At 43.5% G+C, this 26,113-nt stretch overlaps 1 protein-coding gene across 1 annotated transcript in view; it reads right to left on the minus strand.

The window, feature by feature from the left end:
- Window positions 1-6,432: 6,432 nt before the first annotated feature.
- tesk1b (testis associated actin remodelling kinase 1b) overlaps window positions 6,433-26,113 on the minus strand; it is a 29,225-nt gene continuing 9,544 nt past the window's right edge. Inside the window, exons 3-10 of the mRNA XM_083993531.1 lie at window positions 20,309-20,479; window positions 18,668-18,814; window positions 17,653-17,735; window positions 11,533-11,623; window positions 10,838-10,921; window positions 10,135-10,221; window positions 9,324-9,420; window positions 6,433-8,682 (exon numbers count right to left, since the gene is read on the minus strand). Coding sequence (XP_083849657.1) covers window positions 7,418-8,682; window positions 9,324-9,420; window positions 10,135-10,221; window positions 10,838-10,921; window positions 11,533-11,623; window positions 17,653-17,735; window positions 18,668-18,814; window positions 20,309-20,479 — 2,025 coding nt within the window. The 3' untranslated portion in view covers window positions 6,433-7,417. The remainder of the gene's footprint in view (window positions 8,683-9,323; window positions 9,421-10,134; window positions 10,222-10,837; window positions 10,922-11,532; window positions 11,624-17,652; window positions 17,736-18,667; window positions 18,815-20,308; window positions 20,480-26,113) is intronic.

Raw genomic sequence — 26,113 nt, forward strand, 5'->3', positions numbered from 1 at the left:
TCTTCCTCCATATCATCAATATAAAATTATTTATCATAACAAAAAGTGATGATTTGGTAAAAAAAAAAAAAAAAGAAAAGAAAAGAAGAAAAAAACACACACACACTCATCCATCTCATTTTCAGAAAAGTTGCTTCAAAAAGTAGAAAATAAAATAAAGTCCCCTGAGCTGCTTCTGGATGCTGCAGAGAACAGCAGCTCCTCTGTTGTGTAGTCAGGTGCTCATCCACACGCGCCAGCTTTTCTTTTCCTTTTCTATTTTTTTTTTTGCTTCACGCATCAATCATCTCTCCACGACGTGAGCGCTGCTGTGTGTTTATTAATAAAAGCCGGTGCCACTGAGCTCTGGACGATGGACGACCCCCCAGGTCTCTGTGGACTCTGGAAAAGGCAGAGGGGGAGACAAACAATGCTGGACGGCCAAACCTCCACGGCTCCACAATGTCGCGGAAAGAATGCAACACCAGCAAAGCAGAAGGAGGGAGGGAGGGAGGGATGTCAAGATGTTCCTGGTTTCCTCCGATGGGGCAACAGTGAGTCAGAGCAGTGCAGGACAGGAACAGCTACTCTTTGTTATCACTTTGCTGCTGGCTTTGAATGTGACGGTGGAGGTGGTGGTGGTTGAGGGATCAGAAGTTTTCTTAGTTCTTGTTTATGAAGTTTCTGGTTTGCACTGGCCCGAGTCGAGAACCGCAACCAGATTTAGGTTTTTCACCGAATCCGTGGACGTGGACGTGCAACAGAAACAACAGCTTCCCTTGGAGCTGCTGCTGATGGATAAACTGTTTCTGCTTCAGCGGCACGCCTCACTCACCAGAGGAGGTCAGAGCCACGGAGGCGTCATGTGGCTCTGGGTGTTTAAAATCAGGAGCCACGCACTTTTTATTAATCCCCCCTCAGAGGTCATCGGATGGGCTGTTGTGGTTCGTGACCTTTGTCACACATTCTGTCAGGAAACAGAGAAATGTCAACGTCTGAAGTCCAACAAATCACGTGGATGTGTGTCAGTTCCCCTACGACTTGGGACGTAACACTTCAAATGTCTTACAGTGCTGTGAAAAAGTATTTGTCCCCTTTACAATTTCTTACTTTTTTGCAAATTTGTCACTCTTAAATGTTGAAGATCATCAAACAAATTTTAGTATTAGACAAAAATAACCCAAGTAAACATAAAATGCAGTGCTGTGAAAAAGTATTTGTATTTGTCCCCTTCCTGATTCTTACTTTTTTTTTTTGCATATTTGTCACTCTTAAATGTTTAAGATCATCAAACAAATTTTAGTATTACACAAAAATAACCCAAGTTAACATAAAATGCAGTTTTTAGATGATTATCTTACAAAAAAGTAATTGCCCCCCTTGTTAAATCATAAACAAACTGTGATTAAATCAAATTTTTCAGTTCAATTTCACTATTCACACCCTGGCCTGATTACTGCCAGACCCGTTGAATCAAGAAATCACTTCTGTTTGAGTGAAGTGAAGTGCAGTAGGCTGAAAGATCTCAAAAAGCAACACATGATACTGTGATCTAAAGAAAATCCAAGAAAATCATTGACATCTGTAGTAGGTCTGGAAAGTGTTACAAAGACATTTCTCAAGCGTTGGGACTCCAGCAGCAGTGACACTTTCTGGTTTTGATAGTTTTTTTTTTCCTTAATAAATGAAATCATCATTTAAAAATTGCATTTTATATTTGCTTGGGTCCTCTTTGTCAAACATAAGTGCGACAAATATCCAAAAAAAGAAAGAAAATCAGGAAGGGGGCAAATACTTGTTCACGGCACTGTATTTTGTCCAACCCCAAAAGCCACAAATGTTGAATTTATCACATTAAGTTCAAGAGACTTTTAGAAGAAATGTTTTTGGTTTATGATGAAATTTTCTCACCAGTTGCTACAAACACACATAAAATGTGTTTTTTAACATCTGAGGGCTCAACTCACACTGCACTTTAAAGGGATAGTTCAACATTTTGGCAATCCAACAACTCCAAAACGCTCTGGTGGACAAGTTGTGACCTGCACATTCACTGCGCTATGAGATAATAACAGAACGTTACGAGACAGAGTTGTTTTAGAGGTAAATTCATGCAAAACCGCTGATGCACGTTGCCTTCAGGGACAGTTTTTCGGCAAGCAGTCTCTGCATTTACCTCGAAAACAACTCCGTCTCGTAATGTCCCCTTATTATCTCATAGCGTGGTGAATGTGCAGGTCACAACTTGTCCACCAGAGTGTTTTGGAGTTGTTGGATTGTGTATTTGATGAGTTTGATGAGGGAAACCAAGAAATACCATGAGCCTCCGTAGCGTAGCTCTGAGCAGCTCACGGCTCTGCTCCGCCGTTCTAAAAACAGCTTGCACCGACAATTAAAGGTAATGAACCTACTGCTGGGTCAATTTGCCAAAATGTTGAACTATCCCTTCAAGAAAGACATATGCAAGACACAATTGTGCTTCAAATCCAGAAAACATGCAAATACAAATCTCTGACACAGACCCTGACACCTACCTTTGCAGAGCGCCACCCCTGGTGATGGAGATTACTCTCTTTTAGTCTTTATGCATCAGTCTCCGTTCGTCGCACCTGTCTCCTCTGAAGAGTGAGACACATGCGGGATGCTGATGCCAGAGTCCCGAGCTCGCTCCAGCTCCATCTCCATCTCCATCTCCGTCCCCCCGCTGTCCCAGTACACCGCCCCAGAGCTGGAGTCGTGATGGAGAGAGTTGCAGCCGTTTTCCAAGGCTGAGGTCTCGTCCTGGTTGGAGTTGGAGTTGAGGCTGGAGGTCGACTCGACGGAGACGTGGTCGTCGTGAAGCTCCAGGTGGATGTCACGAGGGTCGACTGGGACCAGGGACAGAGGGACCAAAGAGACCGGATCATGAAGAGGCGCCTTAACGAAACAAAACAAAAAACAAAAAAGACTAGAGTTCCTTCACCTGGAAACATCTCTGTAGAAAAGTGTTAGATAAAGAGAAAGAGAGAATAAATCATACTGGAGTCTTGGGTTGACTCTCAGCGGCCGGTGCAGCTTGTCCTGGTTTTTTCAGAAACACAACGAAAAGTGGGACGACGAGCAGAGAAACCAACACGACTCCCAAACCCAGAACAGGCAGCAGCCCTGTGAAGAAGTAAAAAAAAAAACAACAAAACACAAAGTTTAACACGAGGTACAAACAACACTGATCAATGTCAGAGCTGCGGCGGTGGTGAGGCTGCAGAATGAGCCGAGCCAAGACGCCAGCGGGGGATCTCACTTGGACTCCGGTGTAACACCAGGGATTAGGTCTGGGACAGACAGAGACGAGGCCTTTTCCTAAAACGTTGTCTGATCTGGACCATGACCAATTAACCCCGATTGGTTTAATTGACCCTTTTATTTTGAAAAGCCCTTAAAATAAAAGCTTAAAGTCACATTGTGAGTTAATTGAGACACACCTGATTTAGAGACGATCTGGACACACAGAGGGACAGACTTTGGCGAGGCGGCCATGGAGAAGGTCGGGAAGGAGAAATTGGCCACAGCGCAGTAGTTCTGACCCGGAGACAAACCAGGAAACTCCACAAAGGAGACGACCTCCTGGGTCCAGACTGTACGGCTCTGCAGCAACGACACACAAAAACCACCAGTTATTCTTCTTCTTATTATTATTATTAAAGAGACACATGACACAACATTTGTTCCCAGGTGAGGATGGAGCATGTTCGACCTGGTGCTCTGAGTGATTGAGCTGGTTGTACACGGTCACTGTCGTCCAGGGGTCGATCAGTTCAGAGATGGTGCAGCACCTCTCCATGGAGCACCTCCTGTTGGCCGCGCAGGGGAACTGCACCTTCACCAGCAGCTGCTCGTCCTCCACAGAGACGGAGACAGAGGGGGGGCTGAAGGCTGAGGAGACAGGAGGAGCTGAACGTCACTGTGAAGTCCATCATCGATAAGTATTTTTAATGAAAAATAAAGAGACAGAGAGAGTTGGAGGCAGAAGATGAAGTTGTTTCATGAATTCAGGGTTAGTTTTTCTTGCTCCTCCGACTGGGATCTTAATCCTGATCCAACTAGAGCTCATTAATGAACCAAAAACACTGATATTGGATTTTGGTTTTCTCCACCGAGTCCTTGTAATTGTCAATTACAATCAATTATTTCTGGGCTATTTCAATGCAATCAATTGTTATTTCTTTGCTATATTTCTATAAGTATTTGACAATGACACAAAAAGAAAAGCAGGCAGCTCTTCCACGTCACTGACTGAGGTCGCTGTAGTCGAACTTGCGTGGTTTCATCCAGACGGTGGAGCTGGGGCTGAGGTGGACGCCCAGACGGATCATGTTGTAGAGCTCGTAGTCTGAGAAAGCCTGAGAGACGTCGCAGCTCCGGGACGACACCCAAACGCACCACGGCACGTCCTGCCAGGGGTCCCTTCAACACAAGAGCACACACACACACAGTCATATCATGTAGTTTTCACCTCCTCATTGCCCTGCTGAACATTTTGTCTTTACTGACAAGTGATAACTTCTATGAATCTATAATCAATTCTTGTACATTTCCAAACAGAAACTGTGTATACAAGAGTGAGTTAAGTATACCTTGGTCATTTCTTCCATTTCACTCTGAAAGGGCATTAAAAACTATATTTATATATATATATAAATACCATACAGTATGTATCATAAACAGTGTACAGACCAAACAGCAGGGCCTGTGATTTATTTTTATAGGTTTGCCTTTCACAATAAAAGTTACATTGCAGTAATATTGTTTGCACAGTAGAGCTGTGTCATTTCTATCTGTAGCGTTGTTGTAAAATCATAAATCATATTCATATTCCCTCTAAAATGAAGATCACATTCTTTAGAAATAGATATAAACACTGTATTTTGTCGCCTTTATAATCAGCACACGATCCACAGTGGTATATATTTAAATGCCCAGTGTAACAGCACAGATAAATGTTACTGGTCCTGTACAATAAAACCCATTTTATGTATATTATATACACAATGAATAATAAAAGATATAATAAATACTATATACACAGAAACTATACTGAAAAAAAAGACATAAATGTGTGAGTGAAAAAAAAAAATAGAAAAACACCACTTTGTGGAATGAAATAGACAATTATAGCAGCAAACACAGTGTGTGAAGTTGTAGAAACGTCCCCCCCCTCTCTCTCTCTGTCACACACACACACACACACACACACTAAGACTTACCCCTGTGTCTTTGTCTGCACGGTGTAGGTGGTATTAGGACTGGCATAGGGACAATCCCACCGCAGGAGGCAGCCTAAGTCCAGTGATTCCACCGCGGTGTAACAGACTAACCCAGTCGACCCTGGGGAGATCGCACGAAACCCGTACACCAAAATAGTTCACTCACACGGATACTCGCTGACCTGTTAAGTCTTTGACTGTCACAACTTTGTTAACACTTGCAGCCGTGGACGACCGACCATGGACTCAGTGCAACACAACACAACAAAAAAAGCCACAGAAAAAAGTACAAAACAACAAGAACAAGAACTTCTCCTGTTACTCTACTCACCATTCAGCAGCAGGACGACCACGACACAAAGCCCCACCTGGGCTCTCAGCGGAGCCACGCTTACACCTGCTGTCTTCATGGCAACATGGCTGACCTTTGGCTCAAGTGGGCAAGACATCAATGGTCTTAAATAGTAGTGAACCCCTCCTCCTCCTCCTCCTCCTCCTCCTCCTCCTCCTCCTTTCAAACAGGACAAACACACCTGTAAAAAAAGAAAAGAAAAAAAGAGAGACAGTAGTGAGGAGCACTTGCACTGAGCTGCAGGGGAGAGCGATAGACTGGAGCGAGCAGCGAGGTGCAGGAGGAGGAGGAGGAGAGAGATAAGGATTTAATTGAAGGCTGGGTGATTTTGTAAGAGAGATGAAAGGCTGTAATCTCCTTAAAGAAAGAGAGAGAGAGAGGGAGCAGGAGAAAAATGAAGAGAGTGAGAGAGTTGGAGGCAGAAGATGAAGTTGTTTCATGAATTCAGGGACTAAAAACACTGATTTTGGATTTTGGTTTTCTCCACCGAGTCCTTGCAATTGTCAATTACAGTCAGTTATTTCTGGGCTATTTCTACGCAATCAATTGTTATTTCTTTGCTATATTTCTCGGCATTACTATGACATTGTTTCTAGGCTATTTCTAGACATTATCACGTAATTATTTGTTATTTCTAGGCTATTTTTATACATAATGATAGAATTAATTGTTATTTCTTGACATTATCACATAATTATTTATATACATTTAAGTCTGGATCAATATCACCTATATTTTGCATTTCTTTTCGTTATTTAATGCCTTTTTTTAATATAAGAGAATGTGAGAGATCTGGATCAATATTTCTAATAAACACATCAGGAGACCATGACTGCATTCTATCTTTTTATTCAACAATGCCATCTTTAAATAATAAGAATCTGTACATCTCTTAAGCAGGTCTTTGACCATTCATTCCCAAAAAAAAGGTAATAATAATAATAATGATATCAATAGCTTCCTTATTAACAACAGTAATACATGTGAAGTGCTTAACCAGGCAACCGGAGGGGCCGACAGATCATACAGCAACAAAAATAGTCATAAGAACGGTGTACAGCGCACACACACGCACACACACACACACACACACACACACGGACTCACTCATACACACCTCAGCAGGGAACTATACACCTCTTGATAATTAAAGACATTAAAGCAAAACTGCCTGTTCATTTAGAAACAGCACCAAACATCAAAAGAAATCATTGCAACAGTAATACTAAGCTTAACATTCATCATCATCATCATCAATATCATCATCATCATCATCATCATCAGTTGTAAGAATCTTTACATCCGCAAATATACAGGATCTAACCGGCCTGGGCCCCAAACTGGAGTGTTGTACATGCTGATCAGTTCTGGATGCTGCTGATCGATCGATTGTCTGTTCGTTCGTTCGTCAGGTTTCAACAGGCACAGCTGACATCTCAGAGTGTGTCTGTGCGAGTGTGTGTGTTTGTGTGTGTGTGTGTGTGTCGCCCTCAGCCCAGCAGAGGGCGACACAGCGTGGAGGGAGGGAGGGAGGAAACAGAAACAAACCAGAGAAGGGTCGCCAGCAGAGACGGCTCGGCTTTAGAGGAGAGCGTCGTTGTCTAGAGTCTGGAGTGTTTTAGGGAAACCGCCACCTGAGCAGTGAGTCTGGAGAACGAGCGGAGGGAGAGGAGGGGGTTTGGGGTTTGGGGTATTGGGGGGTATTGCTGTGTTAAAATCTGTGCAAACTTTAGAGAAGACCCCACTTGATCTCCAGGGAAGCGCTGCAGGTGTTTCCACATGTGTCTTTTAATGCGTCTTTTCTTTTTTGGTGTCGATGAGTCCACGATGATCGAGTTTCTGTCTATGTCTGCGCCCCCGGCAGCGCCCGCCCCGGCTCCGCCCCCAGGCTGCTGGTGGTGCTGGTCGGGGTCGGCGAGGGCGGCGGCAGCAGCGGCAGACCCTTGGGCCCCGGCGGGCAGAGCAGCCCCCGCGAGGCGGCGTGGTCCCCGTTCAGGTTCTTGTAGGGGTTCCTGCGCGGCGGCGCGGCGGCTCGCAGACACACGGAGGGGAAGCGCAGGCCGGCGAGGCAGCAGCCGGGGCAGGAGACCACCTCCTCCTGGTCCAGCGACAGCGAGCGGCCGCTGCCGGAGCCGAAGGGCGACGAGCCGGCGGGGTCGCTGCTGGGCGGCGAGTGGTAGCCGTTGTTGTTGGTGGTGGCGGCGCCAGTGGTGGTGGCGGCGGCGGCGTTATTAGTGGTGGAGCTGCTCCAGCCCAGCGGTCGACTCACGACCACGTTGTTGTTGTCCAGATGGGTGAGGGGGGGGAGGCACGGCGGCCCGTTGGAGATGGCCGACCCCCAGCCGTTGGCGAAGGGAGCGGCGGCGGCGGCGGTGGGGGCGGTGGTGGTGGTGGGTTGGAGGGGGGTGGAGGAGTGGGAGGGCGGCGGCGAGGAGCCGGAGCACGGAGATGAAGTGCTGTCTTGTGTGTCTGGAGAACTGGTGCAGTCCATCGGCTCCTCTTCCTCCTCCTCCTCCTCCTCCTCTTCCTCCTCCTCCTCCTCGTCTTGGTCCAGCGACAGCGGCTCGAGGGACAGAGGAAGACCCGAGTCGCCCTCCTGCCGACCCCCCCTCCCCCTCCCCCTCCCCGTCCTCCGACTCCCCCCGACCTCCTTCTCCTCCTCCGTCTCCGTCTCCTCCCCCAGCAGCGTGTCCTCCTCGCTCTCGCCGTTGGTCTCTCCGTTGGTCTCCGAGGTCGAGTCCTCCTCGGTGAGGACGGTGCTGGGCGCCGCCGTGAGGTGCGGCGGCGGCGTGCAGGGCAGCGAGTGGCAGCGCCGGTGCCTCCGGGGCTGGTCGCCGCCGCCGCTGCCGTCGGCCTCCGACCCGGAGTCGTCGCAGTACGGCGGCGGCGGCAGGGTGAAGGTCAGCGAGATCACCGACTTGCTGGGGGTGTCGAACAGCTTGATCTTGCCGCCCTTCAGGTCCTCGCGCAGGGAGAAGGGGTTGACCCGCGTGGGAGGGGCCACCGGCGTGTCCGGGTGCAGCATGTCCGACTTGCTGCGGGAGAGGCGAGGGTCCGCCGGGAGGCAGAGGGAGCGTCTCCGCAGGGGGCCGAGAGCTGGAGACGCAGCTTTAAAACAGAAAACAAAAACGTAAGACGGATTATTTATCCCACATGGGAAACGTTGTCGTTACAGAAACATTTGAAACATACACGGTTAAAAAGTAGAAGAATATTTGGTAACGCTTTAATTTACAGGCCGCTAATTAGGCTACATGATAATGTCAAGAAATAGCCAAGAAATAATGGTCAAATTCATAGTAATGTCATCTTTTTCATAAAAACAAAAGATTACACATGCTTTGAATTTTTTGGGAAAGGCCAGAATTTTTCCAATTGTTATATCTTTGCTACAGTATATGTCTCGACATTACTATGAAATAGTTTCTAGGCTATTTCTTGACATTATGATGCAATTACTTGTTATTTCTTGGCTATTTCTTGATATTATCATGTAATTAGTGGCCTGTAAATTAAAGGCTTACCAAATATGCAAATATAGAAATATAAAAACAATATAAGAAAAACGTATAGTTTTGTACCAAAAATGTTTCAAGAATATATACAGTTATTTATAAGAATAGACTAAAACTCTGTACACAATCACACAAACGACAATAACAACCCAAGGACAAGGTAAAACATTTTGTGGTGATTTACACAAACGAGCACCGTCGACTCTCAGGTGCGCCTGCAGGTGAGTGACTGACCTTTGACCGCCGGCTCGTCCCTCTGCTTCCTCTCGGCCTGTCTCCTCTCCAGCTCGGCTACGATCTGGGAGAAGGACGGACGGAGCGCTGCGTTCATCTGCCGGGACGGAGAGAGAGAGAGAGACGACAGAGTGAACAAGAGCAGGACGGACAGAGGAGACTCAGCACCTCTAACACCTGACGTCACCAAGCCATTAAAACAACAATGCTCTATATGATATATACAAATAATCATGTGGTATAATGGATCAAATTATTTGTTATGCACATTTGAACATTTCTTTCATACATTTTATATTGTTTACATTTCTAAATGCTTCATTTGCTGTAGAGAGTGTCCTTGGGTTCCCTAAAAGATGCCTCTAAGTTACATTAATTGTAATTTTTAAGTGATAGTCGTAGTTTTCATACAGTTCTTCAGTAATATTTGGCATCTTGGAATGAAAGAGCAACAGAAGCTGCGTTTCCTTCTATTAAACTTTATTATTTCATCCCTGTTTGCTCCTTTGTCGTTTATGAGCCATTTACAGAAAGTAAAACTCAGCCCACTCTCCGTATTGAATGATTTGTTGTTCTACTTTCGTTTCCCTGTGTGAGAGCAGTGATAGTTTTATGGCGCAGTACAGGAGCACAAGGTCAAATACACGCCTTGTTCTCTTCACTTAAAGACCGTTTACTCTGCTGTGATGTGTGTGTTGGGAGTGTTATGGGCGTGTTTCTGTGTCACATCTCGCTCTGGACTTTTCTGTCCAGAGGTTAGGTGTAAAACATTTCTGGTAATAAATAAAAATCAGTGCACTGAGTTTCTTACATTACAGCAGGAGATGGCCAGATCCAGGAAGTCTGGAGGACAGTCTCCCACCATCTGCTGAAAGGTCTCCACATCCAGACCAAAGTCCTGCAGAGAAAAACACACACACAAGAAGAAAACATGAAGAGGTTTTACACTGGGTTCAACAGAAATGTGGATTTTTGCTGTAAAACCCTGAAATCCATCATCTGTGCCACCAAAAACAATTCAATACTGAATCTGCACCTTTAATCTACACTACATACAACTTATACACAGTATTTATACAAGTATTAACCTATTACTACATGTGCAGTTTTGTGGCAGAAGATGTCAAACTGGAATAAACCTGGATATCTAACAAATAAAATGTTTTTTAACGATACATTTCTGAAGAAATATTTGCAGTTCATTTTGCAGCTCTCATTCTTCACTTAATTTGAGGCCTGTTTACAAGTTTAGAAACGTGCAGTGCTTCAATCGAGATAAGAAAATCAGCTTCCTGTTTGTCCCTGATCGCGATCAGCAGCAGAAACTCGACTTCTACAATTTGACATAATTTCTCTAAAATCATATCCGACCTGTTGCAACTGTTGCGAGTCATTTTGACACATGTACGTGCTTTCACAACCAGCTGAAATACAAACACTGATTATATAAACAGGAGGATGATGAGAGATGATGATGAGTATGTGATGATGAAGGAGCGGTGGGGGGGCTTCACCTCAGTGCGCGGCAGGATGTCGGGGTCGGCCTGTATCCTCGCTATGATCTCACACAGGATGATCCCGTACGCAAACACGTCCACCTGCACAGAGGGAGAAGACACACACACACACACACACACAAAGGTTAAAGAAGGTGAAGATGACATAAAGTAAAACAGGAAGACGCCACATGACTCATATCTTTTACTTCTCACTTCACTTTCATTTGACTAAACTGTATAAAATCAAAAATAAAGAGGAACACGTGAGTTTTCTTTAACTGTGCTCTCTAAGTTTTATTGCAGACGGCAGCTCTCAAAAACACAACTATGCAAGTTATGTGGATTGGTATTTATTTTTAGTCTTTTTCTATATAATCTAAATTCTGATCTGGTTTATAATTGTCTGTAGTTTCCTGAAGCTCAGAGCGACTACGTGATGCAACACCATAGAAACATAATCATGCAGCTCTAACAGGCAATCAAGATTTCCACCAAGCGTACACAGAAAAATATTAGTAACCCAGGCCAAGCAGTGCAGCTCTTATATAACTAGATTCCTGTTTGCCGTGGACATAATAACTGATTTATTTAATATTTATTGCTTTATTTCACTGCCTGGTTCCCGGGGGGTTTATTTGAGCAGCTTTCGTCACACCCACTGTGGACCTTGAACTGTTGCAGCAACCTGAGCTGAGAGGATCCGTCAGTACCTTCTCATTATACACCTCCCCTCGCAGCACCTCCGGGGCCATCCAGTAGGGGGAGCCCACCACGGCCAGCGGCTCCTGGTCCTCCTCCTCACTGCAGAGAGGAGAGGAAAGGATGGAGAAGAGAGGAGAGAGGGGAAAGTGAGACGTTAAACCAACATTAATAATATAATATCATATCATAGACAAGTTAAACGAGTTAAACAGGATCTTGTTCTGTTCAGTTTTATGGATCCTGCCTCAGGAAGCAAGGTGCACTCACAGGGAATTAAATAAATTAAAAGAAAAACTGCAGAATAAATACAAAATTCCTATATTTAAATATCAAGTGTAGGAATAAATGAATTCAACGAAAACAACAGAGTATACACAAACCTCCATTGATCAATAAAAAAAAAACACAAAACAGATACAAAAAAACACTAATAAAGAGCACCTAAAGCCAGAAGCCGCTGCAGCTGTGTGCACCGCCATGATCATTATTATTATAATGATGATTATTCATCCTATGTTTCAGCTTTGTTTTGGCCTCTTCTAACGTTTCTTTTCAACAGATGAACATGTATATCGACTATCGAACACCAGTTCTTATGACATGCTGTCTTCAAAAAGGTGTGAATGGACAAAATTGTTTGCTTATGTTAATCTGAGAAACACGTATTGCTCAGAATTTCATTGTATTTGTGCGTCGACTTGAACATTTTGAAATTGTTGTGTAAAGTATTTAGTTCAATTATCTCTGATGAATTCGCTGCGTTGGCGTCTTTTTGAGCCACTGATCAGATAAAAGCAGCTGTTTGAAGATTTTGATCTTCGATCTGGATGATTTATCACATGTTGGGTTGAAGCATTTGTTATCATCATTATGTATCTTTTGGTTTTATTAAGTTTTAATGTTTCTGTCTCAACACAGCAGATTTGCCTCTGGGGACAATAAACTAGATTAGACTAGAAGTTAGATGAGCACATTTACACTTTAATTAAGAGCCCGTGTCTTTATCTAACATCTGTTTTCTGACATTTTCTTGGACCAAACAACAGAGAAAATATTCAATAATAAACAAAAGGGGCTTGAATTACACAGGTCTGAGCACCAGGATGATGTTTGTCTGCAGACTTCACAGATAAACAAGCGGTCAGAGAGCAGGTATCATGCTCCATTTCATTAACACAGGACCCAATCAAGAGGCTTTTATGAGCCGAAAAACCTGTGTGTGCATGTGTGTGTACTTCCTTTGTATCTAAGAAACCCTCGGTGTTTTTCAGTTTTGCAGCGATATGGTTGTGAAATTTAAGCAGAATAAAAAGGAAGGAAGACAAGAATGTGCAAGGACAACGTGCGCAAACACACACACACACACACACACACACACACCCTGCTGGCAGATACTTCCTCTCTGTGCTATTTCCATCTGCTACTGTGGGCCATGATACTGCAAAAAAAAAAAAAAAAAAAAACAGGGGGGAAGTGATGCAGAGACGGTCGTGGCTCCCAATGTAAACAACATTTGGAGAAGTGGTCCGACCGAATCAGGAGTAGTGAAAGCGGCAGCAGAAGGAAGAAAAAAAAAAAAGAAAAAAAAGAAATGAAGACAAAACAATTAAAGAACGACTGGAGAGGACGTAAAAAGCACGAAGGACAGGAGCGACTCGTTCTGAGAGAGATTCAGGGAGGCCGAGAGAAAAGCAGGAGGACTGGAATAGTTTGACCTTATTTGGAGTGCTTTCCCTAAACCCCCTTCATCTCCTCTCCTTCCCTCTCTCCTCCCATGCCACAAGCAGACTGGTGACACACACATGCACACACACACACACACACACACACACAAAGAAGGGTTGTCAACATGGTCCGTTCTCTGGCTGCAGGATCCGTCAGTGTTTGACTAAAATAAAGAGCAAACACGACGACGAGGCCACAATCCACCAGCTGCTTTGGAAAACACACACCGGAGCAAACACAGGCTTCACGTTTAGATAGATAGGCGCAGGAATGCAAAAATGACAGACACACACAGACACACACACACAGACGCACACAGTCAGGTGGAGGCCTCCAGCTCACATGGGAGAAGTGTTAGCTTTGTTTTTAGCCTCATGCTCGTTTCACACGTCTTAAAAAGGAGATGTTATAAAAGCAGAAACTAAGATTTCGTCAAAAAGCACGAAAACCCACAGAGCTTTTCAAACCTCCACCGACAATGACGCACACTTGGGTAAACATAAAAGGTGGCCAGGCACACAAACAAACACAACCAGTGGAAACACACACACACACACGGAGAGGAAAAGGGCAGGCCAGGTTACAGTGGCAGCTGTCTCGTCTCAGCAAGACGTCGTGTGTTTGCTAAACGGCTGCAGACCAGAGGAGCTGACGGGACATGAGTGTGTGTCAGCTGTGTGTGCGTGTGTGTGTGTGTGTGTGTGTGTCGCTGCTGTGTTTCTTCAAGGTTAAGCCTCGACATCCTAACTATTCAGCGGCTGCTCTGCATCATCATCTTCATCATCATCATCATCATCATCGGCCGCCTGCTCAAAACTGTTTATGGAGAAATAATCGTCCCAATCATAAAAAGGACTTGTACGGACGTGGAGCCGAGCAGGTTCAGGTTGTAGCGCGATACGCTGGGAAACAAAAGAAAGAAAAACAAAAAAAAAGCGCCTTTGTGCAAGTTATGCACTTAATTACAACTCATCTGATGATGATGATGGTGATGATGATGATGAAGGGGGGAATATTTGGCCGTGAGTTTTTTTGGCAGATGTGTTTATTTGCTGTTGCATAAGAAGATTGATGCCGCTCCCGTTTCTGAGTTACGTGTGAAGCCAGGTGGTGATCGGCCCGGCTCAGCTTAGACACTGGAGGAGGGAGGTGGGTGAAGGGGGTGGAGAGGGTGAGGGGTGGAGGTGGGGGGCGGGAGGTCCGTAAAGCCTCTGGTCATAAAATCAGACCTCCATCCAAGCGTAGACGCCATGTCCCTCGGCTAATGTCACACAAACCATTATAACCTTTTGCGTCTTTATTAAACGCGACCATTAAACATTTACAATGGGTCGGGGAGGTGGGGGGAGGTGGGGGGGGTGTAATTACTGGGCCGTTGTTCTTCATAGAGCAGCTTCAGCTCAGACGTGTTCTCAGGCCACCTTCACCTCATAGACATGTATGGAGGCGAGTGTTTTTATACGTAGTAGGGGCCTAATTTATAATATTTGCTCATTTATCTATTTATTTATTCTCAGACTATTCTACTTTTTTATTCTGTACACTTATTTTATGTATGTACGTACAGTATGTATGTATGTTTTTCTTTACTTATTAAGTTACTATCATTCATCTATCTATCTATCTATCTATCTATCTATATATATATATATTTCTCTTCATGCATTCCTTTTTTCCCCCCTGCTTCTCATACCAAGTAAAAGGCGTCTTCACACATCTGTTGTTTACAGGTGCGTCGCACTAGGATCAGCTGATCTGGACTGATTTGTAAAAAGAGGAATCCTGCATTACTACTGCGTACCTTGCACAAATATTAGCAATATAGCAACATTTTGGTCTAAGGACCTTCTTCAGGCAAACACTGCTTCTCACACCAACAACTAGGTTGTTCTTTGTTGAAGGGGTCCCGTGGAGGGTTGGCAGAAGGACCATGGGGGTCCCAAACTGGGATAGAAAAATAGGGAAGAAAAAACAGTCTGAAAATGTCTTGTGTCCCATTTCCTTTGTGTTGTTCACTGCTCTGTTGCATTTTCTAGAAGAAAATATGGCCCCAAAAAAGAGACGTGTTCTCAGGGTGTCTGGTGTGAGCAGGTCTCCGCGGGTCAGTCCACAGCGTCGTCCGTCCGCTGGATTAAGATTAAGATCTGGGCCCCGACTCCAAAAAAAAAAAAGTGGATTTTCTCTGTTTGAAGTTTTTTTTTTCCCCTGTAGTGGATTTACTTTGATGTTCAGGGTCACTGTCCTGCTGCAGGACCGACACCGTGACATTACACCCAATCAGAGCCCCCCCCCTCAGGTCATGATGCCGCTCCGTCCTCCCTCCCTCCGTCGTCACATGACGCTGCTCCATCAGGTCTGTGCTCGTAGCAGCAGAGGCATCAACCTTCATGCAGCCGTCCCTCCATGATTTATGAACCAGCTCCAGTGACTAACAACAAATCATAACTTGGAGCCTCCAGCTGTTACCGAGCTCCTCGATCTCCATTTATAGACACTTTGTCCAAGCGGACGCGTGAAGATCTAAACTCTTCGAGACCATTTAAGCCTTTCAGCTTCAACCAAACCAAACTATTCTTCATCATGACTCTTCTGAGATCAGTTTTTACAAGATCAGATTCTGCCTGTGAAACGGCAAAACTGTAAATAATGCGAATGTTGTTTTAATAAGTCAGAGGGGCTCAAACTCAAACCTCCAGTCTGGTTTCATTGACTGGACTCCAGCTTTGTCGGCTCTTTGACACAACGATTTGTGTTGTATTAGTTAGATTAAACTGTGTTTGTTGATAACGTAATGCAACTTGGATGGAGATGAAATCCTGCCACTGTAGCCGTCATCATCCAGCTTTGGTCAAGAAACAAAGTAAAAACACACATTTCCTAAAATGTTGAACTACCGCCTCAATGACATTATTCCTCCATGTTCAGCAGATGGTTTATTTTACTAGACTTCAGTTTAAAAGTGAGCAAAGTTTATACAACATCTACATCATTACGTCTTCTAACTTTAAAGACTGTGATTTAAAGGGATACTTCAACATTTTGGCAAATTGGCCCATTGCCATAATCCCTATAGTCATAGCAGTAGGTTTGTTATCTTTAATTGTCGGTGCAAGCTATTTTTAGAACGGCGGAGCAGAGCTGCAAGCTGTTCAGAGCTACGCTACAGAGGCTTATTTGGGATTTCTTGGTTTCCCTCATCAAATACTCAATCCAACAACTCCAAAACACTCTTGTGGACAAGTTGTGACCTGCACATTCACCACGCTATGAGATAATAACGGAACGATATTAGACTGAGTTGTTTTTGAGGTAAATTCATGCAAAACCACGGTCAGGGGCAGTTTTTCGGCAAGCAGACTCTGCATTTACCTCGAAAACAACTCTAGGGATAGGGATTATGGCAATGGGCCAATCTGCCAAAATGTTGAACTATCGCTTTAAAAAGACATCACGGTTTGAGGAACTAACGCTGGATTTCAGACTCTGATCACTTTAACTTTTATTGAACCTGGAGATGAGCGTGTTTCTTCCCCTGAGTGACAAACTATTTACAAGCCCGGTTCACTGCTGTTTTACTGCCGACATTTCTGCACCAGTTAAATGTTGAAATCAGGACTTTTTCCTTCTTTGTAGCAAAAAAAAAAAAAATAGGAAAAATAAAAAAAGGAATATTTCCCCCACCACCGTTTCTACTTTTAGCAACGTGAAGAATTTGACCATCCGACACTACGTACGAGAGAGAGAGAGAGAGAGACATGATGTCACTGGAAAACCAGCTGGAGAAAATAAAAACACACATCAGAGGACGGCTGTAACTCCGCTCGTCGCTTACAGTCAGCGGTGAATTGATGCCCGGGGAATAAAAAAATAAAACAAAACAAGCCACATAAATGTCAGTGGGTATTAAAAATCACACAGCTGCAAACACACACAGAGGAGGAGGAGGAGGAGGAGGAGGAGGAGGAGAGTCCGCGGTGCGTCACGGCCGGCTCAGATTAAATATTAACGCCACCTCCGTGAGTCAAGCTGCCGTCTGTCCTGCCTCCTTCCCCCTGAAACAAACCTCCACCATATTAATAATAATGATAATAATAATAAAAGTTCCAACATCTGCCTACACACTCTGGAAAAACCTGACTGTGTGTCTGTGTGAGTAATGGGTCTCATTTCTCTCTGCGTGTGATTGTGTGTCATCGGAGGAAAAGAGAAGCTGAGGGAGGCGCTTTCTAAAAAACACTTTGCACCGGGCGGCGGGAGATATCGTGGCGATACGGCAGATAAAACAAGAGACAAAGGCAGATGTGCAGGAATGAGGCGTGAGAATTTATTGAGCGTGACTTATCTAATCGCTCCGTGTTGATAGAAGAAAGAAGATTTGATGATGAATGGGACGGGACACCCACCTGTAATCTGGGATTTTCTCCGCCAGGCCAAAGTCTCCCACCACGGCCGAGCACACGCCGCCGTCCCAGCGCACCAGGCAGTTCTGCAACAGAGGGGGTCAGAGGTCAGGCTAACATCTGTATGTTTTTTTGGGAAACATTGGCCGTTCTCAGCCGTTGTTGCTCCTTCACAGCTACAATTTACCCGTCCGTCAGAAACAAACGGTCTTATTATTTCACTGTGTCAGTGTCGGAGCAGCGATGTGACCACAGTCTAATCGGCAGCTGTTTCCAGCACGTCAACGTTTCCTTTGCAAACTCGCAGCTCAAAAGGTGTATGGATGTTTTTTGGGGGGGCGTTAACTTTAGTTAGTTTTTTTTAGTTTTCTAACTAAACAAAACAGTAGTACATCTTTCCCAGAATAATTAGCTCCATAAAATGCTTCTTTATAAAAAGAAAAATAGCTTTTTATGTAACTGTACACCTTATCTATACAGCATAAAGACAGGGAGCATGGTAAGAAGGGAAATTATGTCCAGAAATAAAACAGTTCAGGCTCTATTATTATATCTCATGTGGATGGACTCATGTTGGCGCTGGTTCGTACAAAACCAGATCACCGACAGGACGAAACATGAAACTGTGAATGAGACCTCAGGGGCCTGAGAACTGTGTTTGAAGCAAGTAGCAACACATGGGATATAAAAAACTCCACCGAGTTTGGGAAATGAAGCTAAAGCCGAAGTGCCATTTCAACAGTCTAAGATTTGACTGAGGGCCAATCTCATCCTGGGGCTTCAGGTTATAATCTAGTTTTACCTCCTTTATCATGTCAGTGTGTGTGTTTGAGCATTAAAACCTGGAGCGACTGCACTTCTCTGTGCATCAGTGCGTGTGATACACATGTATCGCCGCCGTAGGAGCAGCGAGCGTCCCGGTGGAGCGTCGCTCTGTGCCGATGTTCAGTGATGCGTGAGTGTATAAGTGTGTACTGCACATGGGCACTGGTGCATGTATGCGTGTGTGTGTCGTCACCTTGGAGGTGAGGTCCCTGTGGAAGATGCCCTTGCTGTGCAGGTAGCGCAGCCCCCGAGCGATGTCCAGGGCGAGGCGGAGCCGCACGCTCCACGACAGGTACACGTCGCTGCCCAACAGCTGCTCCAGGTTCCCGCCGTTGATGAACTGGACCAGCAGGACAAAACAACAACAACACAAGATCTATTAGTGATGCACAGTGTGTGTGTGTGTGATGGTGAGAGTTTGCTCTTTTCTTGACATTTTTTATATCAATAAGGTTTAAAGGAATAGTTCACCAAAAAAATGAAATTCACCCTCATGCTGATTATAATAGTTTTTTATTTATACATGCTTTTAAGTCCTGTATTGCGCCCCAGGCAAATTCAATACAGGACTGTTTAGGCTGTAAAAATTTCCTAAATGAAGTTGTTTCGAGTAAACTCTGGATGATATCCCTTCAGGACACTTATATTGCAGCAGATGAGCAGTAAGGAGGAATATTATATGGTTTTTGTGTAGTTTTCTGGACCTTTTTGTGTCGGGCGCTATTACTCTCATATAAAGTTTTCGTTGGACTACGAACCCCCCTCCCCGGGAATTTAATTTTTTTGGTGAACTATTCCTTTAATACCAAACATCCAGTGGTTTGAGCTTCTTACATGTCAGGAGTGTCTAACACTTTCAATCGACCATCTAGGTCAAACAGAAGGGTAATTTGCATGCAGTTTTGTTTTTCTTTGGACAATGATGATACTGATACAAACAGGAAAAGTCCCTTTTGACATTTATAGCCTAAAATAACCAGAGCATAAGAGTGTTTCAGTGTCCATCAGCTAAATTCATCAATGAACTCATTGTTTTCTTCAGTGATAGTGATAATAATCACCTTGTGTGAAACTCCCTGACCTTTCAGATCAATACAACACGATGAAAAGCTTTAGAAATACAAACAAACAAATGCATTTTCCACTGTTGACGTCAGAGCACCAAACCCCCCCACCTTCCCTCTCTTATCTCCTCTCATCCATTTCCTTTTCTCTACTGTCCTGCTCGGTTACCGTGGCAACACCAACAGGTGAACTGATCCCATGTGGGAAACAGGTGAAATGTCACGACCTCCTGCCTGACCCACAGTCTCAGTACAGAGATCTGAAGCGTCAGTGTTCAAGCAGCGAGGGAATAGATGTAAGACAGATACAGATAGACCGTTATAAAAAAGGCACCAAACTAAAATTAAAAAAAAGAACAAATTACAAAAACAAACGATTTAAGCGTTTAATCAATTTGTTTTAGGTTTCAGGCAGCTTAAAAACAGAAGTAACTCATAAAATGTGAAAAAGAAAGATGGCTGGGAATAAAAATGATGAATCATGACCGCTGTAAAAAGCAACACGCTGACGAGAGTTGAGTGAATCTCCCTGGTGAGACGTCATCCTGCTGCATAATTAATCATCTCACTTCATAAATGTCTTAACGAGAGGAGCTGAGAGGGGACGGTCGACATGTGGACCAACACGGAAATCGTTCTCTTCCACTTATGTAACATCTAAATGTGCACTAGACCGTAAACTGAGATTTTGATATATGATGTGGATCCATCCAGAGTCTGGTTTTTATTTATTTTTGTTAAAGTACGACACAGTGGTGCAGGTGTGTTACCTCTGTGAGGGCGTGAAGCTGCCCCTCGTGGACACACACTCCTATAAACCTGAGGATGTTGGGGTGGGACAGCCGGTTCATGAGCTGCACCTCCCTGAGCATGTTGGCCCTGTTGGTGACCTCGGTGTTCATCTTCAGAGCCATCACCTGGCCCGACACGCGGTGCTGCACCTGAGGCACACACAAACACAACAAAAAGAAACCACATTAATGCCTTTTCTTATATATAATTCACAATTTACACACAAGGGGTTACACAACAGAGTTATTTACAAATCTGACAACAAAGTGGGGAAATGGTGCAATTTAGCAACGGAAAATATTCTTCCTTCTCTCTGGAGCAATTAACACCAGTTCCACTTTTTATATAAGACACAACAGCAGCATGAACTATGAATAGTGATGCTACCCTATGTCTCTCTCAACATCTCTTATTATTATGGTATAATGTACTCAATGTATTTATTCATTTATTACTGTCATTATTTTTTTTTTCCCCCCACTTTCTCTTGTCTTGTCACTGTGAGTTCATTTGATTTTTACTTTGCCACCTTGTGGACATTGCATTTTCCCCTGATTTGATTATGTTGTGTCAGTTTGTTACTGTAACTTTGTTCTTGAAAAAAAAAGCAAAAATAAAATATTCGGTAACACTTTATTTTAAGGGGTCCTTGTTCCTGTGTATCTACCTAATTAATTACAGTGTAATTATGTAACCGTATGTAATAACATGTACTTGCATTGTAAATACATAGCGTATTTTAGTGTACTTATAGGTCCTTGTTACACTTGTAATAAGAAATGCTTGTGCAAAGAGAGAGGCCACTTTGGCATTTCTTATTACAAGTGTAACAAGGACCTGTAAGTACATGAAAATACACAATGTATTTACAATGTAAGTACATGTTATTACATACGGTTACATAGGTAATTACACTATAATTAATTAGGTAGATACACAGGAACAAGGACCCCTTAAAATAAAGTGTTACCAAATATTCAACAAAAAAAACAAAAAAAAGACAACAGCAGCTGGAAAACATGATGATTTAAAGCAGTGGATGTATCAGTGAACGGGGCGGCAGCGCTGCATCAGCGTTTATGATAATACACAGATAAGATCAGATGAGTTAACACACACACACACACACACACACACATACACAGACAGACACAGACACAGACACACACACACACACAGTGTTAACTAGCATTAGCTTCAAGGTGCTTTTGGAAACTGAGTCAGATCCGAGTGTCTTCATTTGTGTTTGGCTGCTTCTCTGCTGCAACCTGCTGCCATGACAGCGTCTCCGTCTGGTATGGTTACCATGGAGAAACGACATGCTTCCCCTCAGGCTGCATGTCGGTGCACATTTACTTGGCAAGACGTCCAAAGAAGCACACACACACACACACACACACACACAGACACACACACACACACGCTTAGACTTAAAGACACCTCTGACTTTCTCTCGTCTTCTTGTGTGTAAGTTTGTGTGTTTTGTGTATGTGTGAGACATCACAGTTCGATATTGTAGGAGTGAGTGTGAAGGTGAGGAAACGGTGTTGGCAAATTATTTCTAATCCTCTTGACAAACTTTTTACTATTAGCTCGTTTGATCACTTTGCTTTTACATTCACAAATGATCAGTAGTTTAGTGGATCATGCAGTTAAATTCATGTTAAAATGTGTGTATTTAAAAGTAGTAAATCATGGTATCAAACTCAGGTAAAATGTCAATTAATAAATCATGTTAAAAATGTCATATATTTGAAATTATGTAGGTTTAAAAAGAGTTAAAAATGTAATGTATTTTAAAAGACTTTAAAAGGTTAAAAAGTTAAAAGTATGGATTGTGCGTGTTTATAGGAGGTTAAAGCTGCTAAGGTTAAAATTATCATTGAGAGTGATAATGTCTTTATTTCATTTTGGTTGCTTTAAATATGGGTTTTGTTTCTACATATTCTTCAGATTAATTTCTAGTTGTTTAAGATTAAGGTTAAAATCAATTATTTGATCTTGTGTTATGTTGATTTATTATTTTTTCTTGATCTATTTGTGTTTGTGTTTAAGGTTTTTCACCTGCTTTTGGCCATGACAACTCTTCAAAATAAAAGAAAGAAAAGAAAGAATTGATTCCTGGTCATTGAGTGAAGTCCAGTTAAAATCTTCTGAAGCAAGCTGCCCTTTCAAGTGGGGGAAACTTGACAATAACACTGTTAACTTTTGGATGTTGAAGCTCAATACTTATTAATCCACAGTACAAGTATGATCAATAAATGTGTTTGTAGCGCTGATTGAAGGCTACATACTGTACACACAGCAGCACCTTCACTTCCCTATGAGCAGCAGTGTAGTATACAACAGCTCCTGTAGCACAAAGTACGACAGGTATGAAGATTTAAACTAAAAAACTAAAGCACTGGATGAATTAAAACTTCAACATTTACACGTCACAGGAAAAGACGACGACCTCCGTCAATAGGATTCATCCTCTGGGAAACATTCATGTCAAAACATATCAGGTAACACAGCGATCCATTCAACAGCTGTGATATTTCAGTCCAGACTGACGTTGTGGACAGACATTTCTAACTAGAGCCACGCTGCTGCTAACACGCTGCTGACAAATAAATAACGTTAAGATAATGTTTGGTCCTGATCAAAATATTGTTTAGTGAAAAATTAGGCTTAGTTTAAGAACTATCCAACAATATGAATGAGCAGTTTTCATGCTGTGCTTGAGGTAATGATTGCAGAAAAAACACATTTAAAGTGTAAAATCTATTGAAATAAGATGACTTAGCGTTGCCAAATCTATATTATCTAATCAGCAATGCTCCTGGAAAACCAATAGTTGCTGCTGTACTTAAAAAGAGCCGTCAATCATCTGATCTGAAGTTTTTAAATTGTAGCGAAACGGCACTTTTTTATTTGCACATTGGATCAGGAATTTGACTCTTGCTGCCTGACTGCAAACCAGATTTCCTTTGGAGCTATAAATAAAAAGTTGAGCCGACAACTTGAGGGTTTCGGGTCGTGTGTCTTCATTAGTGACAGGGTTAGGAGGGTGTAATGAAAGACATAGGGGAGGGAGGATGGTCGAGGGGGGAGGGAGGGGGAGGGAGGAGGAGTGGGAGTAGGGGGGGGGGGGGGGGGGGGGGGTGAGGTGAGGAGCCAAAAGTCTGAAGTCACAAATGTGTGTGACACTGGCCTGGATCTCAGCTGGACTGTGGATCCGAGCGGTGATGTGAAGAAGAAAAAACAACAACCCACAAAGCCTATTAGAGGCCAGACTAGAGTGCAGCGAGTAATGCTATTAACACACACACACAGTCACACACACACACACACACACACACACACACACACTGGATGAAGGCAGCACTCCTCTTCTTCTTTTTCTTCTCTGCCAGTCAATGAGAGTCCGTCTCTGCTGCACTCAAATCCTTTTCTCCACCGACCGAGCCACTTGAGGACTCGGCCTCTGGCAAAAGTGCTGCACACATGCATGGATGCACACATGTAAATCACACACGCACGCACAAAAAAAAATCGCACACACACACAGTCGCTGCTTCCTGTCCGAGCGCGAGCAGAGCAGAGCAAAGCAGACTTCTAAACACACAGCAGGAGTTTGGAGGAAGAGCAGGACTAATCTCTGCTTCTCTTTATATATTTACAGCACTTTAGAGGATGAGGCAGACTTATGCGGCTGGGAGACGCAGCTCGGTAGCCGATTAAGAGGTTTCTTTACACACACAAAGACACACACATACACACACAAGACAGACACACACTCCTCCTGAGTAGCAAAAAGATTTATGGAGCAAACAGGAGCGTGGGGCGGCACATGGCTCTGGATTTACATCATCACACTTGTCCGCCTTCTCCCAGCACATGTCTGTCTGACTTCTCACTTATTTGTAGAGACGGCGTTACAAGCTCATCTCCCTCCCACACACACACACACACACACACAAAGACACACACGTAAACAGAGGCAGGTTACAGTGTGAGCATGAGCCAACTGCTGATGATGCAGCAGTGGTTAGAAATGCAACGCTGCTGCTGCTGCTGCTGCTGCTTGACCAACTGTTTTTGTCCCGACAGTTTTTAGCCTCTAAACAAACAACCTCTCACTCCTCATCATCATCATCATCATCATCATCATCACAGGGCGAGTCCGTCTGAGTCAACACAAGGTTCAAGTGCGACTTTGGCAACAATCTCGACTCTCAGGTGTGTGTGGTTTTTTTATTTTGCCATCCGAGAGGCTTAACAACCACAACAACAACAAGGATATAACATTTCATTCTGTCTTATTTTAAACATGTTTTGTGCCGAACGCTGCACTGACCGGTCATCTCCACAGAGCCGCCACTGGAATGCCAACGTCCACGCCTACATAAAGACAGATTACCCCACAATATGGAGCAATTACACACACACACACACGTACATACACACTCCTACTACAGTCTTTTGCTCACATGCACACACACACACTCGGACACTCCCTACAGCTCTCCTTCAAAGACACACTCAGCCTTATAAAGCGCTGCTGTCAGCAGAGGAAAGGTCACCGTCTCTCTCTGCCTCTCGCTCCACGCAGCCAACATGTGCAGCGATGTCTGTCATTAGCCGGCGGCCTGAGGAGGCAGAGAGGGATGCACACACACACACACACACTGTGGAGAGAGGACATGCACGACGGCAAGAGAGAGAGAGAGAGGACGTGTCACGCTTATAAAAAATTGGGGTTTAATATTTGTTTAGACAGAATATGACGACTGAATCAGCAAGAAAATTTTGTTTTCAGTCGGTTTGAGGTTGAAACCGAAACAATTCTGTGTCATGATGCTTTATCTGCATTTTTGTCTGCATGGTTGTGGACATGGTTTTAGAAAAATAAAGGTCAAATAAATCCAAAGTCCAGAGATTTGTTTTATTTTACGTTAATAATTTGGCTGCTAAGATGTTTTAAGTTATTTTTTATCTCTCCACAAATCGCAGCTTAAAATCTATTCCAGTATTGAAGTAATACCAAAAGTAACAAATCTTTATTTTTCTACATCATTTTTTCACATTTCTATTGTGAAATGTTTTTTGTTGTTGTAGTAATTGTTTATATTTCCTCTCTCCGTACCATGGTGGTTGCTGCAATGAAAATACCAAAGCAAATTCCTTGTGATGAAGAAAATTCTACTTAGCAATTTATTGCCATTTATTTTGCCTAAAATAAGTCAAACTTCACATTGTTTCTTATTCATAAAACACATTTAAACCAAGTTGTAGGATATAGAAACGTCCTGGGACACGACCTTGACCTCAGTGTTGTGATGTGGACAAACACTTTCCAGGTGTCCACATACTTTCAGCATGTTGGCTTAAAAAGAGAAATCTCTTTGCAGAACAAATTATACACTGCAGCAGTGGAGTGCGGCCGAGTGTGACCACACATCCTATGATACACACACACACACACACTCAGTGACTTTGCCTCAGGACACTGGGTCAGCTCTAAAGGCCTCTCCTCTCTTTTCTCTCGTCGATTTACTTCCCACCAGCAGGGGCCATCGTTATCATTCCACCAGCTCAACGTGCACCGTCAGAAAATCTAAAAAAAAAATCAACTTTTAATTAAATAAAAACCACAACAACAAAGTCTTAGAATAAAAGACGGAGCTCTCCAGTGGAAATGCATCAAGACTTCCTAAATATCCCGTTTCATGAATCCACAGGACTAAACATTTAGCGGAGACTTCAGTGGGTTGTTGTGGTTTTTAACATGAGAAAGA

The sequence above is a fragment of the Trachurus trachurus genome (assembly GCF_905171665.1).
Source record: "Trachurus trachurus genome assembly, chromosome: 18".
Classification (NCBI taxonomy): domain Eukaryota; kingdom Metazoa; phylum Chordata; class Actinopteri; order Carangiformes; family Carangidae; genus Trachurus; species Trachurus trachurus.